A 20,719-nucleotide genomic window follows, 5' to 3' on the forward strand; every position below is an offset into this window, starting at 1 on the left:
AATGGGAAGAAATGATACAAAATGATTAACATACCTAACTTATAAAAAGGTCATAAATAATAATTCAGAATCACTGATACACAAATAGAAAAATTAGGCTAGTCAAACCAGAAAGAGAAGAGATGCAAGGAAAAACTTTAAGAATCAGTTTACAACAGAATAAATGTCCCACAGAGCACACGAATGGGGCTGGAAGAGGGACAAGTAAAAAGTGATGAAGCTGAACTGAAAAGAATTACTATATAAAAGACAAGGACAGCAGGAAGTAGCAGTATTTTAATAATTATTATTTTATAATTTAAGTATCTTAAATAATTTTCTATAAATTAGTATCTTAAATTATTAAATTTATTATCTATAAATACTTTAAGTATCTTAAATAATTTAAAACATTCTTTTTTTGGTATACTTGTTTATTTTACCCAAAAACTCGTGTATCTTGTAAAGAAGACGCTAATAATAACACATGTGTATTACATATAAAATATATATACCAGCATATACTCTCTTCTTCCCAGCTTCTTTCCATTAGAAATCATCTTGGAAGTCTCCAGTTTGTTTTCAATGTGAAATTTTTTTTTTAAATGAACACAATAGTTGTACATATTTTTGGATTACATAGTGATGTTTTGATGTATGTATTAAAAATGTATAGTGATTGATCAGAGTAATTAGCATATTCCTCATCCCAAACATAAAAAACTAGAAATCCTCTTTCAGTTTGTCTGTTTTATGAATGAGAGTTTCCATATGTCTTGTTCACTTATGTGAGGTACACACGTTTCATCTATTTTCTTTCATGTTTCTGTGCTTGAGTGTATTTTTCAATCTGTTAAGAAATGGACTCAGTGGTGTGCATTTATTTTCTAGATTGCTACGCTTTACATATGGGCCTTCATTTCCTCCATTTAAAGTTCCCGATGAAGATGCCAGTCTGATCCCTCCAGAAATGGATAATGAGTGTGTTGCACAGACATGGTTTCGCTTTTTACACATGCTAAGGTATTGTTATTTTATTATTTCATGTGCTATTTACCCAGTAAGTGTCTTAGGGCAGGAACCATGCTGTAAGTCTGTTGTCTGAATTCAGAATGTGGACGCTAAGCAGCATTCATCAAAGTGTCTTAGGGCAGGAACCATGCTGTAAGTCTCTTGTTTGAATTCAGAATGTGGACGCTAAGCACCATTCATCAAATGGAACCCTGTTGGACAACAAGCACGTTTCTATCCTGTGCCTCCTGCTCTCCCTGTCCCAGCAGGGTTAGGCTGTCCTCAGCCGCTGTTGGTTTACACTCTCTAGGAACGTGTTCCCTGTGGTAGATGCCGCACTTGTTCTCTTGCCTGTTGCTGCAGCCTGGCTGATGATCTTTCTCTTGGGATTTTGTCACATTCTTTGGGGACTGGAAGTTGCTTTGCTCCTCTCTGTGTCCAGCACTGACTGGTCAGTCTGCCTCTCAGAGCCCTCCTCCAAGCACCTGTTTAAAGTTTCAGTGGGAGATACACCCTAAAATTTTGCAGAGGGGTATACTGCTACATCCTGCTGTCCCTGTCTTTTATATAGTAATTCTTTTCAGTTCAGCTTCATTACTTTTTACTTGTCCCTCTTCCAGCCACATCTGTGTGCTCTGTGGGACATTTATTCTGTTGTAAACTGATTCTTAAAGTTTTTCCTTGCATCTCTTCTCTTTCTGGTTTGACTAGCCTAATTTTTCTATTTGTGTATCAGTGATTCTGAATTACTCTTTATGACCTTTTTATAAGTTAGGTATGTTAATCATTTTGTATCATTTCTTCCCATTTTGTAGTTCTAGTTTGTGTTTTTCAGCTGTCACTGATCTTAGTTTTTAAATGTCTTTCTGTGATCATTTTCTATTTCTTTTGTGTTCTTTGATCAGATAGTCACCTATGATTTCTTCCAATGTTGTTTCCTTTGTAATAGTAAGTTCTTTTATATACCTCAGGATCTGTCTTTATATATATATACACACACACACACACACACACGCATGCACGCACGTAATTTGCAGAGATAGGGTCTTCCTACATTGCCCAGGCTGGTCTCAAACTCCTAGACTTAAGCAGTCCACCCGCTTCAGCCTTCCAGAGTGCTAGGATTGCAGGCATCGAGCCACCGTGCCCAGCCTGGAATTCATCTTTAGTTCACATATTACTTCATTAATTTCTTCATTTATTTTTATGTCAGAGTCACACTCTTAATTATTTTAACTTTATAATATTATTGATATTTAGTAGGTCTAATGTCTTTTTCTCTTTTTCCTTCTCTTAGAGTATTTATCTCTTCTTGCCTGTTTAACATTTCAGATCAATTTTAGACCAATTTTTCAAGTTACAAAACATAAGCAAACAGAAGGAAAAACCTCAATGAAATCTTCTGGGGTTTGGATTGTGTATTAATTAGGGTAAGGAATATGTTCTGCTTTAGCAAATGAACCTGAAAATTTTTTATAAAGTCTGGAATCAGGACTGGCTCTGTTCACATAGTCGTTCAGGGACCCAGCTGGCAGAGGCTCTTTCATCTTCAACAGATGACTCCATTAGGATCTCAGTGTTATAAGCAGGAGTTTCGTATCTGGCTAGCAGATGGGGAACAGAGAGCAAGGAAAATTTTGTGGGAGGGTTTTATGTGTCAGGCCTTGAAGTAATATAAATCACTGTTACTCATATTCCATTAGCCAGAACTCAGACACACATCACACTTAATTGCAAGAGAACAGAGAATAAAAGAAAGTTGTGAACAGCTATCCAGACTCTGCCAAAGATGAGACTGGTATTAAGCCTGCATTTATATTTAGGAAACGCTGATATCTGATATTGAGTCCGCCTTTCTAAAAGCATGTCTTTTTCTTTTTCAGAATTTTGCATATCTTATTGAAATGTTTTACAGTTTTCTTCACAAATATTTATAATATTTTCTTTACCATTATTTCTAGGTATTTGTTGCTGATGCTGTGAAAAGCTAACTCTTTTCTGCTATTCTGTCTTCTAGATGGTTATTACTGCTGTAAAGAACATTTTTTACTTCATGTTATTTTGTATATTATATATGGCATTTAAAAGAGCTCTGAGTATTTCACTGATTCTTCTGAGATATGGACACATACCTGCAAATAAGAAGTGTCTCTTTTCTGATAATTCATACTTGTTTTGGTGACTAATTAAAAATACTTTGGATGCAGTAAGACTTGGACTTGAGTTCAAATTCTGCTAGTTTTTTCTTTGTGAACTTGAACAATTTATTCTCCCTGTGCCTCAGTTTCTTTTTAATCTACATAATGGGAATAATGATTGTACCATCTCGTTATAAGAATTGAAGAAGAAAAAGCATGTAAAATGGTATGATGCCTAGGGCATGGTAGGTCCTTGAAAGTTGCTATTATTACAGTTATTTCTGCATATTATTTTACTGTATCCATCAGAACTTCTAGAACACTGTTGAATTAAAGTGATACTGTTTTGGCACCTTTTTTGGTTCTGATTTTCTTCAGAATGCCTCTAATATATAGAATTTTGAGTAGGATGTTGGTTGTCGATGCTAGATGTTCTTTTTTATGCTCCTGCTTTCCTAAACAATCAAAAATTTTATTTATTTATTTTTTAATTTTTTTTTTTTTGAGATAGAGTCTCGCTTTGTTGCCCAGGCTGGAGTGCAGTGGTGCTATCTCTGCTCACTGCAAGCTGCGCCTCCCGGATACACGCCATTCTCCTGCCTCAGCCTCCTGAGTAGCTGGGACTACAGGCGCCCGCCACCATGCTCAGCTAATTTTTTGTATTTTTTAGTAGAGACGGGGTTTCACTGTGTTAGCCAGAATGGTCTCAATCTCCTGACCTCGTGATCCGCCTACCTCGGCCTCCCAAAGTGCTGGGAGGCAATTAAAAATTTTTGAAAATAAAGGCTGGGCGTGGTGACTCACGCCTGTAAATAATAGCCCTTTGGGAGGCCAATGCGGGTGGCAAACTTAGGAGTTCGAGACCAGCCTGGGCAACATGGTGAAACCCATCTCTACTAAAAATACAAAAAACGGGCTGGGCATGGTTGCTCATGCCAGCAATCCCAGCACTTTGGGAGGCCGAGGTGGGCGGATCCCTTGAGGTCAGGAGTTTGAGACCAGCCTGGTCAACTTGGTGAAACCCTATCTCTACTAAAAATACAAAAATTAGCTGGGTGTGGTGGCGCATGCCTGTAATCCCTGCTACTTGGGAGGCTGAGGCAGGAGAATCACTTGAACTGGGAAGCAGAGGTTGCACTCCAGCCCGGGCGACAGAGCGAGACTCCATCTCCAAAAAAAAAAAAAAACAGCAAAAAACAAATTAGTCAAGTATAGTGGTGCACCTGTAATCCTAGCTACTCAGGAGGCTGAGGAACAAGAATTGCTTGAACCTGGGAGGCAGATTTGCAGTGAGCCAAGATCATACATACTGCACTGTAGCCTGGGCAACAGAGCAAAACTGTCTCAAAAAATAAATAAATAAAATTAAAATATAAATAAAGTCAGGAGTAGTACTGAATTGTTTCAAATAATATTTTTGGATCCATTTAAACAATTAAGTGGTTTTTCTTCTTTCATCTGTTGATGTGAAATATTAATTAATTTCCCAGTGTTGAACCATCTATCATTCCTGAAAGAAAAGTTTTGCTTGGTTATGGAATGCTTTGCTTTTAGTGTTTTTCTGAATTGTCTGTAGTTCTATCTTTTTTGATGAATTGGATAGGAAAACTTCCTATACTTTTTTATGGTCTGTTGTGTCAAAGTTTTATGTTCCTTAAAAGTTTGAAATAAATGAACAGCAAAACTCTAGTTCTAGAGTCTTTTTTAGAGGTAGTTCTTAGATATTCTTCTTGAGCTGACTGTGGTATTTTAGTTAGAGTTATTTTCGGTGGCAAAAATAGGAGCCTACTTAAGCAAATGCAGGTGAGAAAAAGAGATTATGTGAAAACAGAGCAGTCTTACCAGGCTCTATGAAGCAGCGAGCAACCCTTTCTCATGTTGGGGAGGAATCAAGGCAGCCTCGGGACAAATCACTGTCATTTGCTTCTCTTTGCTCTTTTGATTCTCTTGTGCATGCGCATTGTTTGCTTTCTCCAGCAGGCTTCCTCCTGAGTCCCTGTTCCCTCCTGCCTTTGAGAGGGGGACATGCAGTCTCTTGATAACTGCCCAGTCGTGTAAATAGCTGTGATACTGCTTGACTTCAGTGCTTGTCCTTTCAGTTCATGGGGGCTTTCCCTTTGCTTAGTTTCTCCAAAGGGAAAATTGGATCAAATTATCTTCATTAATTAGGTCTATGGCAGACATCTGGATACCTCCTTTAGGACAATTTTACCTCCTTTCTTAAGCTGTGAGTGGCAGGTCGTGAGGATTATTTATGATTGTGATTATTTGTGATTGTTGGCACATTTCCTAGGATGAAGGTTGTATATGATGGGGAGATAGGCATCAATATTTTGTGTTGTATGTTAGTGATTTATCTTTTTCCAGGAAAACAAAAAAATATTTTTCATTTTTGTTTCCCATAGTGTTCTCAAATGCTTGTCTTTGGACTTGTGTATGCCCACCTGCCCTTTAGGCCCCATCTGGAGATTGTTTCAGTACATTTAGGTGAAATCTGGATTTTTAACAGGTTCCCCAAATGCATCAGGTACACAGGGCATTTGGAACTGCTGGAATGCAGTTTCTTTTAGTTTTTCGTATCCTTTGTTACCTATTCTCATTTCAAGTTTTACTTACTTTCTTGAATCTGTTCTCTAAATATTTGGGTGCCAATAAAATCATTCCTGGTTTACCTTTGGAGAAACTGGTATGAACCTTTCTCTCTCCAGTTTTTGATGTATCGTAGACACGAATTTAACCAAGCTCTGCTGGACTTAGGTGTAGTTCCATTTCAGCTTTACTCCTTGTTCTTCTAATTTCTGAATAGTTGAACTACAGCCCCCAGCAGGCACTGCTGGTAGAGACGAATCTCCCCTCCTCTGTCTTACTTGATGGACTAGTACAGTTCTGTGGAAACAGTATGCTTGGAAGCCCATTTTTCTTATATGCATACACATTCCCCTTTCCCCAATTACAGTTACTTGAAATTCTTTTGGTGGGTGGAAAAAGAGGTTTTCAAAGGCAGAGCATGTATAGATCACTGATTCCTATTTCTCAGCTAGTTCTTTTGCCTTGTAGGTAGTGGAAATTCTGTTCACCTGCTTTAGATTATCAGTATTACTTTGAATTGGAGAGGCTTCTTAATGGAATGCTAAGCAAACCATTTGAGTGAAAAATTGTAATCTGTTTTTAATGGAAATATTTCAAACTGTACATAAAATGTAATTAAACACAAATACATTGTTTTGAAATGTATGGCTTTAGTACATACACATGAACACAGCATAAAACTATAACACTAATCCTGATTTTCAAATATAGGTTTTTTTTTAAATTGGAAATGTTAATATTAAAGTAAAATTTTCTCCTTGGAGTTCTTGTTGACATAGCTTTACCATTCCATTGCTTAATTTTTTTTTTCTTTTTCTTTCTTTCTTTCTTTCTTTCTTTTCTTTCTTTTCTTTCTTTTCTTTCTTTTCTTTCTTTTCTTTCTTTCTTTCTTTTTTTTCCCTGAGATGGCGTGTTGCTGTGTTGCTCAGGCTGGAGTGCATTGGCATGATCATAGCTCACTGCAGCCTCGGCCTTGAAATCCTGGGCTCAAGTGATCTGCCTCAGCCTTCCGAGTAGCTGGGACCATAGGCACGTGCCACCATGTCCATCTTCTATTGCTTAATTCTAAACATATTAGGAAAAGTGTCTATGTATACTCTTAAAAAATTAAAACTTTTTCTAGTCTTACTTTGATTCTTATGCTCTGAATAGGCAATGTTCATGTAACCACTCTGCAGATCTTCTGTAAAGAAGTGATGATATTTGAATCACTAACCCATTAAATACAAATCAGTCTCTTCTCTGAATCAAAGAAATAGGCACAAACAGTCCTGTTCTTAAATTAGATTACATGTATTTTATTGCTATAGAAATTTCTAAATTTGTGATTAATTCTTTTCTCTCTTTTAATAGTAATCCTGTGGATTTGAGTAACCCAGCTATTATAAGCTCTACTCCCAAATTTCAGGAACAGTTCTTGAATGTGAGCGGAATGCCGCAAGAATTGAATCAGTATCCCTGCCTTAAACATCTGCCTCAAATATTTTTTCGTGCCATGCGTGGAATCAGCTGTCTGGTGGATGCATTCTTAGGTGAATTTTGTGTATGTTGCTAGATGTATGAAGAGCTTCATTTAGATAACTCTAGAGGCTAACCCTACGAGTTATTAGAAAACATCCAAAGGAAAAGATGAACAGATTTGATGACAAATAACAAGCGAAGAAAAATTATTTGCAACAAATAAAATAGCCAGAGGGTTATCGTTTTTATGTAAATATTTAGGTTGGTGCAAAAGTAATTGCAGTTTTTGCCATTTAATGTAGCCAAAACTGCAATTACTTTTGCACCCACCTGATACATCAAACAAGGTGCTAAGAACAAGAATTAGGCTAGTAGATAAATGGACAAAGGATAAGAGTAAATGATTGCAAAAGAAAAGAGTGTTCGTGCATACTAGCTATCCAAGAAAATGCAGATGAAAATGCATTTGGGACCATTCTCGTATATATCTCTAAAAAGCAAAATTATACCTTTAGTGAGCCATTCTTTTAAGCTGTTTTTCACATTTATTTTAGATATATGAAAAGTCAAATTTTTAACCTGTTGAAAGGCAGTGATTTATAATATCTGTCATTTTCTAAAATATTTATGTGTGCTTATTAACGTACAGTTAATATGTTAGCTCCGATTAAGTTTGGCTGCCACTTAACAACCAAAAATCCGGCTGGGCGCGGTGGCTCAAGCCTGTAATCCCAGCACTTTGGGAGGCCGAGACGGGCGGATCACGAGGTCAGGAGATCGAGACCATCCTGGCTAACACGGTGAAACCCTGTCTCTACTAAAAAATACAAAAAACTAGCCGGGCGAGGTGGCGGGCGCCTGTAGTCCCAGCTACTCGGGAGGCTGAGGCAGGAGAATGGTCTAAACCCGGGAGGCGGAGCTTGCAGTGAGCTGAGATCCGGCCACTGCACCCCAGCCTGGGCGACAGAGCAAGACTCTGTCTCCAAAAAAAAAAACAAAAAAACCCCAAAAATCCTAATACAAACAAGATAGCTTATTTTCACATATGTTAAATCTAGGGCTAGGCTGTACAGGGCCAGTATAATGGTTCCATCACCAGCAGGGATCCAAGGCCCTCTCCGTTCTTTGCACAGTGCCTCATGGGCCGTGATGGTTGAGTGAGTTCCAAACATCCTGTCCAGGAATTAGGAAGGAGAGTCTGCATATAATTGGTCCTTTAAGAAGATCTCTTAGAAGACCTACCCAACAGTCACCAACTTCTTTATGGTCAAAATATGGCCACATCTAGGTGCAAAGGGAGCTTGAAAATTGTGTCATTTTTTTTCTGGGTAGCCATGTCCAGCTAAAGTTTGTGTTCTGTTACTCAGGAAGAAACAGTGAATAGATACTGAGAGGCAACTAGCAATCTCTGCTATAGTCTATGTGTCCCAAGCCTTCACTAGGTTGCTGGGAAAAATTTTCTGATCACATATTTTGACCTATGAAGAATAATTTCATTTGCCTTTTTTTTTTTTTTAAGGTATTTCTAGACCCCGATCAGACAGTGCTCCCCCAACACCCGTGAATAGATTAAGTATGCCTCAAAGTGCTGCTGTCAATACCACCCCACCACATAACCGGAGGCACCGGGCTGTTACTGTGAATAAGGCCACCATGAAGACAAGCACAGTAAGAGTTTATATCACCATTGTTAAGCTATATAAGGTTGGCTTATAAAGTCTTACTGTTTTCTCAAACTTTTCATTGGTATGGGTGTGTTCCTGTGTTCGTCTAATAGGTTACTACTGCTCATGCCTCTAAAGTTCAGCACCAGACGTCTTCCACCTCTCCTCTGTCAAGTCCAAATCAGACTAGTTCAGAACCCCGGCCACTGCCTGCCCCTCGGAGACCAAAGGTTAACAGCATCTTGAATCTCTTTGGATCGTGGTTATTTGATGCAGCATTTGTTCACTGTAAACTTCATAATGGGATAAACAGAGACAGCAGCATGACTGGTAAATATTACTCAAGAAATATGTTACCACTTTTTTCCTTTTCCTTTTTCTTTTTCTTTTTAGTCTTTCCTACCTGCAAGATTAATATGTATCTTAAAAAGCTCTCTGTTTCTGATCAAGCAATGTCTTGTGCTTAACCCCTTCCAGCTGAAGTAACAGAACTTTAGAAGATTTCCTCCCTGTTCTTTTTATGTATGTTCTATGAGGTTTGGCCTTTTGTCTGGTTTTCTTAGACATACTTAAGGTTAGCCACATTTTGTTGAATCAGATTTCTTTCAGTAGGTGACCTGGAAGTTCCCTTCATGTCAGCCAGGATAATACAATTTATATAAAGAATTAAAAATTCGAACTGGAAATTTACATTACAGGAAGTGTTTTCTTCAATTTTGACAGCCATTCACTCATTAGTACATGTAAACATCAGAAAATTTTTGCTTCACACTATACTGTAACCTCTCAGATTTGTAGTCTAGAGAACTTTATTTCAAGGGCACACTTTCAAAAATACTACTTGCTCTTTAACTTAATAAGATTGATTGGTGGAGAATTAATAACTCAACCCTGATATCTTCATTTAGATTTTATTATAAAAAGGAAACTGTCTAAATAAGAGCTGGTGTTTTTTTTTTTTTGTCATCTTAACCATTATATTTGGCATAGGGTGCAGGATGGATGGGTGGGGTAGTGCAGTGTTTTGAATATTTATAATATGCCTTAGCTAAAAAATGACAATGGCTGACATTTATTGAGCTGCTATTACTATGGGCAAGGTACTGTGATATATGCATTAATGAGTGTATTGGTTGTTTGGTAAGAAAGCACTCTTCTGCTGGGGTTGGAAATAAGACAAAAAGACGTCTACTTACATTAGTTGATGTATCTCTAGGGAGACTGTTAACTCCAAGGATAAAACTAATACAATGGCCAGAAGGGTCTCTGCTTTCTCTTAGAAATGGTTTCTTAGCTGTTATTATAATTCTTAGCTATTATTATTATCATCTCAGAACCAGGGTCTATGTCTGTGAACATTATACACATGTAATTATTTAGAATGTTATTACAAATCTTTAATTTAGAAAAATTGTGAATATAAAGATTTCTAGGAATATAATTTGAGAATGCCATGTTTGAGTTTAGGGATATCTTTGCTTGCTTTATTTTGTTCAAATTCAGACACTTTATATTCTGCCATTTTCATATTATAATTTTATTCACAGTTTGAAAGTAGTGCTTCTGGGATAGGTAAATGTGCTTACTTACAATAAGTGAAAACTTTTAAAAGACGACTTTTGGGTTATGCTTGTCTTTATGTTCGTGTACCTTATATTTTGAGTTTTCTGTATCATGTTTATATTTATTAATTTGCATTTTCTAGAATGAATCAGTCCTGTTTTTCTTTTTTATTTTTGTTAAGATGTAATTCTTACAATGTAACTTTTGGGTATAGAGCTGTTGACACTGAAATCCATGAATCTAGAATGGCTCAACCTGCTACTTGGTTGGTGGGCTTGCTTAAAGGAAACTTATAGATCTTTTTGCTCTCCAGGGAGTTTGTAACAGCTTTGCTCACCCTCTTGCACCAGAAGATAAAAACCAGATTTCAAATCATATATGAACAACATCTTACTTTAAAATTTTTCCTTGCTGAGGAGAGGATAGAAGCTCCTTTTCTCCTCATTGTGTTCAGAGATGATAAAGGCTGTTACATTACCCAGGAGATATGAGGTATCCAAATAGTTAAAGGGGTTAGAATGCTAGGTGCCAATCTTGAGGTCTCAAGTCTGGTGGGAGGCTTGGGTATATTAACTGTTTTTAAGTACTGGCTGCCATCAAGGAATTCTGCCATGCAGTTCACCTCTAACTTAAAGTGTTTGCTTCTTTGAACTGGTTAGCTTTAGATTTACATGACAGTACACTGTGCTTTGTAAAAGTAACATTGAGCTGGGAAGGGTTAATGAACTAAAATTTTAATGCACGTTATGGGCACTTCAAAACCTCAATTCTTTGTAGTTGTGTAATTTTCTTCGTTCATTGTTTTGCATGATACAAAAATCATAATTTTGGACCTGAATGCACAATTTCCTGTGTTTTTGAACTAGCTTGTGGTATCGTAAAACTTTTAATTTAACTTTTAAAAAGCTAAAAAGCTTCTTAATTTATTGTAAAATTTCACCATCTTTAAAGTATTTTATAATTACTACTGTCCTTTGATTTGTTTCCATTTATTTCTATTATCTTGCAGCATCTTTTATCCAAATTCTTCTTTCTTATAAATCTTGTAAGTAGGAACCAGAAGCTTCTCCTTAATTGCAGTCATGTTTTTATTTTTTTCATAATTCCATTAAAAATTTGATTGTCATTGTCTTTTGTAGTTCTTGCACTTGGGAAGAAAAATACTTTTCTGTGTTTTGAATGGGGAAGATTGTTGGCAAAAGCAAATTAATCTGCCTGAATCAGTCCCATTATTTCTGTATACTAGTCTGGTCATGTCATGAATTCCAGGACTTTGCACTAACTGTGTTTTGGCTTTTTTTTTTTTTTTTTTTTTTTTGAAAGCTTTAAGCTTATTTTTATACAGATTTAGTGTTTGATTTGTATGCATTCTGCATGTAGTGTTTTTCAAATGTATTATTGCTGGATAGCTTATTCAGGACTAAAAATGGCTCATGGGAAGTTGCATAAAGATTTATGCTTGACTCTGCATTCTATTAAATCTATTATAAAATAATTTAAGCATTTCATGTAGAGTAATAAAAGATTTCAGAGTGATTTTCAATACACTGTGAAATCTTTTGTTAAAAATAAAAGCAACTTTCAAAGGGCTTCTGTTTCAGTGATAACGAATGACCATGATAATCTTTTTTATCAATCCAATTTTCTGATTTATCAGCCTCAAGTTAGCTGCTGTCTGTGGTTGTTAAAATTCATTCTCATTTTGCTTGGTTGAGCGATTCTTTGGTGTGTGTTTTGGAGTTGGGTGGGTTGTGGGAATGCTCTCTTTTTCTCCCTGCCCACTTCTCATCCTTACTTTGCCCTCTCCCTAAAGTATACAGACTGGTATAGGGTTGCCCATTTAATTAGGATGTCCATCTAGGGTAATGTGTAAATTGCAGTAGCTATTTTTCTTAACGTTTAAGCATCATTGTGTAGGGGGAAGAAAAAACAGAAAAGAAATAATAGAAAAGCCAAATTCTGTATTATATATCTGTATGTGGATACAGATATATACAAATGTACTCTGCTGATCAAAAATCAGTTGAAAAATGCTTCTTGTACAATCTGTTAAACTGACAATGCCACTGTAAATTAATTGTAACCTATTTTCAAAGAAGATTTCAGAGAGCCCTTTTTAAAAACATTAAGACATAGTTGCTAAACAAAAGCACTTATTGGATTCAAGTAGCTATTTAATGACACCAACATTTGATCTTTGTGTCCAGGGTCCCATGAGCCTACTTGGCATATTGCAAATATAATAAAACCCTCCTTTTCTCTCCCCAGCCATTACAACACAAGCTAGCATGGAGTTTCGACGGAAAGGGTCACAAATGTCCACAGACACCATGGTTTCCAATCCTATGTTTGATGCAAGTGAATTTCCTGATAACTATGAAGCAGGAAGAGCTGAGGCTTGTGGGACACTGTGTAGGATTTTTTGTAGCAAGAAGACTGGAGAAGAGATTCTGCCAGCTTATTTATCCAGGTCTTGGAATTTTTGTTTGTTTTTTCATTTATATAGTTTTGATAGTGAAGCCATTGTAGCGTTGCTTGGCCGACTGAACCGATGAGTGAATGTTGGTCAGAAATACCTACAGATGTCTGTAAGTGATCGACATTTGCCTGAAATCTTTCATTTTACCTGTCTCGTCTGATTTGGTAAAGACCCTTAAGACCCTTTTTGTTTTAGAAGTGCTATTTATGTCATCTTATTTGAATCTTTTTAATATGGAGAGATTTCGAAGGACCACAATAATTTGTTAACAAATTTTTAGCGCAGTATTCGCATGTAGGCAGTCCAGAAATAAGTCAGCTGTAAATCCTGCTTCCAAGGAGCTTATTTTCTGGGCAGAGCTACAAACAAAGCCATGTGTACACGTGACAGTGATCAACAGGAATAGGATATTGATGGGAGAGGTACAGATAATGTGGTATGGGCATTCAGGGGAAGAAGCAGTGCACATTTATTTACTCCAGGGGATTCAGGAAAGAGTTATAAAGGATTGAATGATTATGCTGGACTTTTAAAGGATGGTTAGTGTTTAGACTGTGTTAGGAAGTTGGTTAGGGTCATCTTCTCCAAATCTATGGCTTCAGCCATCTTTGTTAATGCCTCTGCCATCCATTCAGTTGCTTAGGGCAGAAACGAAGAATCATTTTAGAATCCTCTTCTTCTGTATCTTTAGTTGATCAGCCAACTCCTGCCTTTCTGCTCCTTAACCCTCTTTCTGATTGCTCTTTTCACTCTATCCACCATTATACTTTAGACTTTGTCATTTTCTCCTAAACTAACTCATAATGGCCTCCCGTTCATCTTGACGCTGTTTTGCCTTCCTTTACTGATCATTCACACAGGTGCAGAAATGAGGTTAATATCAACAGAGTATTTAGATATCTGCATACTTGTTAGGTTCTCAGGAGATAGAATTAAACTGACCCTATCAGAGGGAACTAAGTACAGAATTTTATGAATATGAAAAAGAATGGTATATACAGGCAACTAGGCAGGGTTATCTTAACTATAGGCACTTGGCTTTCAGCAACAGAAACCTTCTCAATCTGACTTAAGTAAAAGGAGAGTAAGTTGTGAGAAGCTAGTTATATTTATTAAATTCTAAGGTCAGAAAATGCAGTATGACCTCATGAAGAGCAGATACTCAAGGACCAAAACAACTTTATTCCTCTCTCTCTGTCTTCCTGGTCTCCCAGAACTGCTTCATTCTTCTTATCTCTGCAGATCATTTTCTCATATTGTAGTGTGCTTCTGAGTTCCCAGTTTTCATTAGCCAGGCATGGTGGCACTCCCCTGTAGTCCCAGCTACTCAGGAAACTGAGGCAGAAGAATCGCTTGAACCCAGGAGGCAGAGGTTGCAGTGAGCCAAGATTGTGCCACTGCGCTCCATCCTGGGCGACAGAGTGAGACTCTGTCTCAAAAATAAATAAATAAATAAAAAGTACCCAGCTTTCATGACCTTGGTCTAGGTGACCATCAGGGCCAATTAGTATCTCTGAATTTTAATTATAGACTCCTGGGAAGGAGGATCTGATTAATCTGCCTGTCTCTGGTCTAGTCAGCTACAGTTGTGTAAGTAGGTCACATAAGGGTGTTGGAGCTCACCCCCTTGTTGTGGGGGTACGTTTCTCAGGAACTCTGGGCTGGGGGAGATATCCTAAATGGTACTCTAGTAGTAGGGGAGAACGCTATCACAATGAACTTTCTGACTGAGCCATAAGACTGAATGGATGGTAGTAGGACAAACTAAAACAATAGATTCATGAGAGGGCAAGTGATCGGTTTAGTTTTGAATCGATTGAATTTGAAGTGCCTATGGGGTATTTGTCAACAAATATTTATTAAGTCCTACTTTGTGCCAGATATTGTGCACAGAAGTACCATAGTAATCAGTAGACATCCAGATATCCAGTAAGCTTTTGGCTAACAGATCTGGAGTTCAGTTGAGAGGTGTGGGTTAGAATGATTTGATTATATTTAGTGACTTAATAAGTGTTTAAAATCAGGTTAGTAAAAGAGAGAGCTTCCAGAACTAAGGTTGTCAGACTGAGGAACACCATCATTAAGAGGCAGGTAGAGTAAGAGGACCTGTGAAAGAAAATGGTCATAGAAATCAGGGAAGCACAAGGAGACAAGGGAGTAGTCAAAGGGTTGAATGCTTTCAAAAGGCAGAGTGAGTTAAGAATTAATCATGTCTCTTGGATTTGGCAATCGAGAGCCCATTGGTTATTTGCTAGTATGGTTTTAGTTGAGTTCTAGGGAGAGAGATTGAAATGGGTTAAGCAATAACCAGTAAGTGATGAAGTTGTTTCTGAAGAGTTTTGCAGAGAAGAGAAACTCGCCTCACAGTAGAAGAGTATAACAGTGTAGTTGCTCTTGAGTAATGGGAGATTGAATGCTTAGTAAGTTGATTAGAGTTTGGGGGTGGAGTTAAAAACTAAGGTATATTCAGGCATATTCCTAAAAGGAATCTTATTCAGGTGACCTTCATGATGAATACAGAAGATCAAATGCAGGTTTCTTTCTTTCGTTGTCCCCCCAAAAATAATGGGGAAGGGACAAAAATGAAAACATACTTTTTTCCCCTAGGAATTACTAAATGTTGCAACATTTTTCTGTTATGGAATTTAACTCAGCAATTCCCCCAGTTTATTGAAAAGTACTGCAGCCTATTGTTTTGTTTTGTTCTGGTTGCCTTATTTGCAGGCCCCTAGAACTTTGAGTTGCAAGACTTAAACTTTGAGAAGGTGCAATAGACATGAATGGTTTTTTTTCTTCATTAAGAAAGATGATTTGGGTCTTAGTGTATATAATTCAGAATTGTTTTAATTCCAGTAATACCCTTTAAAGGGTAAAATTCCAGTAATTCCAGTAATACCTTTTAAAGGGTAAAATTCTAGTAAATTCCAGTAATTCCAATAATGCCCTTTCTTTAAAGGGTAAAAATAGTGAAGAGTGGAAATACACTTTCAGATAACTATGTAGCAAATAATAATTATGAAAACTTTTGATTAGCAGTTTGTTTAAAATTTTTTTCTTGCTTTCCTAGATTTTACATGCTTTTAATTCAAGGTTTGCAGATAAATGATTATGTGTGCCATCCTGTCTTGGCCAGCGTTATTCTAAACTCTCCTCCTTTGTTCTGCTGTGACTTGAAAGGGATTGATGTTGTGGTTCCTTACTTTATTTCAGCTCTTGAAACCATTTTGCCTGACAGGTAAGCTATCATTCTCTGCTGTTATATCAACTGTCTGATTTGGCCTGGTCTGTTGGTGCTTCCTCCCCAGTTTCCTAATGTATCCTGTCTAGTCGTCTTCATAGTCCAAGAGAACCCAGGCCACACTTAATGAGTGTAGTGTGTCCAAACGCACCTCATCCCTGAACTCCTTCAGTTCTGATTTGTCTGTGGGCTTGTTGAATTGTTTTTGGCCTGGTCTAGAAGGGTGAGAACAACTCCAACACAGAGGTCTTACCTTTGTAGAGTAGGCCTTACATTTTAGATAAAGAAATCGATCAACTTCTAGTTTAATTCAGTAACAGTTTAACTTAGAAATACACAATACACATATACACAATGCTAGGATTTGGAAAAATTGGCATTATATGTATTTGGCAGTAGCTAATGTACTTTAGTTCAAAAATACTAATATCTTTTTATTTTTTGGCAGAGAGCTCTCAAAATTCAAAAGCTATGTAAATCCAACAGAATTGCGAAGATCCTCCATTAATATCCTACTTTCTTTGTTGCCCCTCCCTCATCATTTTGGCACAGTCAAATCTGAGGTAATGTTTTGTTAAAGTTTTTTTATATTCTATATTCTGTTTTGTGTACTAATTTAAGTCAAATCGAATGTTAAAAATGGAACAGGGGATGTTTTATTTTTCAACTCAAGTTATTTCATTCAAGTTATTTCAAGTGAATTAACAAAGTTGACTTGTGATTTGTTTTTTTTTTTTTTCCTCTGTCAGTTTTTCTACCAGTTTTCAAGCAGTTACAGGCTGAGGACATCTATTAACATATTGAGTGTTAGTGACAGAGTTAGCACAGTGGCTAATGTTAGACTGAAAGCCTTTCTCATTAGACTGATCTGTTCCTCCACTCTGGCTATTCCCACATGGGCATCATGAGCTGCAACAGCTGATGTTAAATATTATTTGCTTTTTCCATAGGTGGTCCTGGAAGGAAAGTTTAGTAATGATGACAGCTCGACTTATGATAAACCAATAACTTTTCTGTCCCTGAAGTTGAGACTTGTGAATATATTAATAGGTGCCTTGCAAACAGAAACGGACCCCAACAATACCCAAATGATATTAGGTTTGTATTCACACATTATGTTGTAAGTGAAACCCAGTACTGTTGACTGCTGGCCTGATGAAGAGTCGGCAGTCAGTGACCGGAGCCTAAACCTAATGTAGCTCTACTTATTCTGAATCAGAGGCACAGTTAGTTTTTTAATGTAAGAAAATTTAAAGCGGTGAGATGAGGGAAGTAAAGTGTTATAGTTGTCTTGGTTGGCCATTTTATTTGTGCTTTTGCTTTTCTTTCTCTTCTCCCTTCTCTCCTTTCTCCACTCTTTGCCTCTCCTTCCCATCCCTCTCTTCTTTCCTCCTTTCTTCCTGCCCTCCTTTCTCCTGCCTCTTCCTCTTCCTCCTGCCTCTTCCTCTTCTTCCTGCCTCTTCCTCTTCCTCCTGCCCCTCTTCTTCCTGCCTCTTCCTCTTCCTCCTGCCCGTTACTTACAGGTCTCGTCAGTCTGTACTTTCCTCCTAGTCCTTTTTCTCTAGAACATAGTAGCTCATGATTTCTTCAGAACCTTGCTTTGTATCCCTCCTGCTGGGATGTTCTTTCCCTAGATTTTTGTTTAGCTTTTCTTCATCATCTTTTTAGAGAGAGCTTCCCTAACAGACTTTGCTAAAGATGATCTTATTTCATAATTTTTTTCACAGCACAGAACCTGAAATTATTTTGTTTGTTTAAATGCTTGAACTCCCCCCTTTTTACATGTTTTTCAAAATATATCATAAGGTATTTGTTGATTGACAGATCTATTGTTAGCACTAAGGGACAGATAGTCTTATCTCCCTGAAAATCTTCAGAGAGACCCTGATGAACAGAGGAATTCTTCTTTTCTTCCTCTAATATGATGTTCAAATTGGGTAAACAGCAATGTATTACATTTGCAAGCAAAGGGTTTTCAATTGTTGCTTCTGTGTCTCAGTGCCACTGAAGTGCAACCCTGGGTATTGAGATCACCACCCTTGACAGTGGAAGCTCTTAGGAAAGTAGGGCTTTCCTCAACCACATAACAGGAGTACCCACTGAACCATGTGAATGCAAATACCATCCCAGCCCACAAACCTGGGTGGCAGTTAGAACGCCCTACTTATGGAGCAATTGATCTCTGAGAATGCTTTGACCTTGGCAGTGGTTAGAGGCTTGCTTTCTTCCCTTCATTAGCAAGACAAGAATTAGGCTTCTTCCTTCCTAGCATCTTAGATTTTTATCTGTTCAAAAGTGGGATCAGACATTCTGTTTAAGCCCTCATGCCCCTGAGGAGGTGGGGTGTATGTCCTTCCAACAGGAACACAATCCATGAAATGGTTTCTAAAAGGCCTCTAAAACAGAGAGAGAGATCCTGAAGAGATGGGTCACAGTGGCCAAGAACCATATTTATCCAGAGACACCTAATTAATAGGTGACTAGAATTGTCTGTATCTGGGCAAAAAGTTTTTTAGGGTTTCATAAGTCTCAAAAGCCATTAATTGTGGACACAATTTTCTAGACTCACAAATGGGAGTTTTTTGCCAACTCCCTGAGCTGTTAGGATCCACATGTAACTTTTTGATTCCCTAAAAATAGCCTACTATTGACCAGAAACCTTACTAATAACAGTTGATTAACATATATTTTGTATTTTATGAATATTATTAATATATACTAAATTTTTACAATAAAGTATGCTGGAGAAAAGAATATTTTATTAAGAAATACATGGTGTAATCCCAGCACTTTGGGAAGCCGAGGCGGGTGGCTCACGAGACCACCCTGGCCAACATGGTAAAACCCCGTCTCTACTAAAAATACAAAAATTAACAGGGTGTGGTAGCACATGCCTGTAATCTCAGCTACTTGGGAGACTGAGGTAGGAAAATGCTTGAACCCGGGAGGCGGAGGTTACAGTGAGCTGTTACAGTGAGATCATGCCATTGCACTCCAGCCTGGGCAATAAGAACAAAACTTCGTCTCCAAAAAAAAAAAAAGGCTGGGCGTGGTGGCTCATGCCTATAATCCCAGCACTGTGGGAGGCCGGTGGGAGGTGGGTGGATCATGAGGTCAGGAGTTCAAGACCAGCCTGGCTAAGATGGTGAAACCCCATCTCTACTAAAAATACCAAAAAAAAAAAAAAAAAAAAGGGCCAGGCATGGTGTCAGGCGCCTGTATGTAATCCCAGCTACTCAGAGGCTGAGGCAGAGATTTGCTTGAACCCGGGAGGTGGAGGTTGCAGTACGCTGAGATCATGCCACTGGACTCCAGCCTGGGTGACAGAGTGAGACTCCGTCTCAAAAAAAAGAAAATCATAAGGAAGAGAAAATATATTTTTAGTACTGTATTTATTGATACCATAAATTGTTTATAAGATAAATCGTCTCAACTGTTGGACAGTTGCAGCTGTAGACCCCAATATACAGTACATATCAAGCAACTCAGCTTTTTCTTGTAATGTCATGACTTTTCTCTGCTTCTTGGGAGCACTTCCAACATCACTAGTGGCACTTCCTATGGGTCCCATGGTGTTAGTCAAGGTTCATGGTGTTGCAGTAAACATGATGAAAATATGTGAGAACCATGGATACTGCAGTATTCAGTCTATGAGAGAGATGAACTACTCACATGGAGATGGTTAACATTGCATTATATTTTAAGCAGGATACTCATTAACACTTGAGCTCACCCCAGTAACAACAGGAGGAGGCTACAAAATGATTGCAGTAGTACAGTATGTACTACAGTTAATTTTATGCAGTTATTTAATACTGCAACTTAGTTTACATTTCTCTGGACTGCAAATGGCATCATGTATGGTCTGTAAGTGTTTGTGTACGTAAGTTTTTTGATAAATTTTAGCTTTTTATTTTTTATTTATTTTTAGAGACAGGGTCTTGCTTTGTTGCCCACTCTGGTTTCAAACTCCTAGGACTTCAGGCGATCCTCCTGATTCGGCCTCCCAAAGTGCTAGGATTACAGGCGTGAGCTAGTATGTCCAGCCAATTTTAACTTTTTCTAATTTTTTAAATATTTCTTTTCTTTCTCTCTCCTTTTTTTTTTTTCTTTTTGGGATGAAGTCTGACTCTGTTGTCCAAGCTGGAGTGCAGTGATGCAGTCTCGGCTCACTGCAGCCTCCGCCTCCCAGGTTCAAGCAATTCTTCTGCCTCAGCCTCCTGTGTAGCTGAGAGTACAGGTGCACACCACCACGCCTGGCTAATTTTTGTAATTTTTAGTAGAGATGGGGTTCCACCATGTTGACCAGGCTAGTCTCCAACTCTTGACCTCCAGCCCCACCTTGGCCTCCCAAAGTGCTGGGATTATAGGCATGAGCCACTGTGCCTGGCCATTTTTTTTTTTTTTTTTTAAATATTTCTAGGCTATGCAGTTTGGGAGTTTTTTCAAATTGTCACAGATCTCCAGAAAGCTTTCTAACATGTTTATTGAAGAAATCTGCATATGGGCCAGGCGCAGTGACTCACGCCTGTAATCCCAGCACTTTGGGAGGCCAAGGTGGGCGAATCACGAGGTCAGGAGATCAAGACCATCCTGG

The 20,719-nt window shown here is 37.9% G+C and overlaps 1 protein-coding gene across 17 annotated transcripts in view; it reads left to right on the forward strand.

Annotated features, from left to right (window-relative positions):
- RALGAPB (Ral GTPase activating protein non-catalytic subunit beta) overlaps positions 1–20,719 on the forward strand; it is a 109,991-nt gene that overhangs the window by 40,936 nt on the left and 48,336 nt on the right. For 11 of the 17 annotated variants that reach the window (XR_012419365.1, XR_012419364.1, XR_012419367.1 and 8 more), the window contains 9 exons: positions 871–1,002; positions 7,071–7,249; positions 8,698–8,846; positions 8,956–9,172; positions 11,415–11,450; positions 12,674–12,875; positions 15,952–16,119; positions 16,571–16,685; positions 17,073–17,220. Coding sequence is in view for 12 of the 17 variants with exons in the window: in XM_005568983.5 (XP_005569040.1) it covers positions 871–1,002; positions 7,071–7,249; positions 8,698–8,846; positions 8,956–9,172; positions 11,415–11,450; positions 12,674–12,875; positions 15,952–16,119; positions 16,571–16,685; positions 17,073–17,220 (1,346 nt within the window). In the remaining 5 variants the exon portion in view is untranslated. The remainder of the gene's footprint in view (positions 1–870; positions 1,003–7,070; positions 7,250–8,697; positions 8,847–8,955; positions 9,173–11,414; positions 11,451–12,673; positions 12,876–15,951; positions 16,120–16,570; positions 16,686–17,072; positions 17,221–20,719) is intronic. The other 6 variants (XR_012419368.1, XM_015458049.4, XM_005568987.5 and 3 more) reach the window with 1 other exon arrangement.

The sequence above is a fragment of the Macaca fascicularis genome, chromosome 10 (genome assembly GCF_037993035.2).
Source record: "Macaca fascicularis isolate 582-1 chromosome 10, T2T-MFA8v1.1".
NCBI lineage: Eukaryota > Metazoa > Chordata > Mammalia > Primates > Cercopithecidae > Macaca > Macaca fascicularis.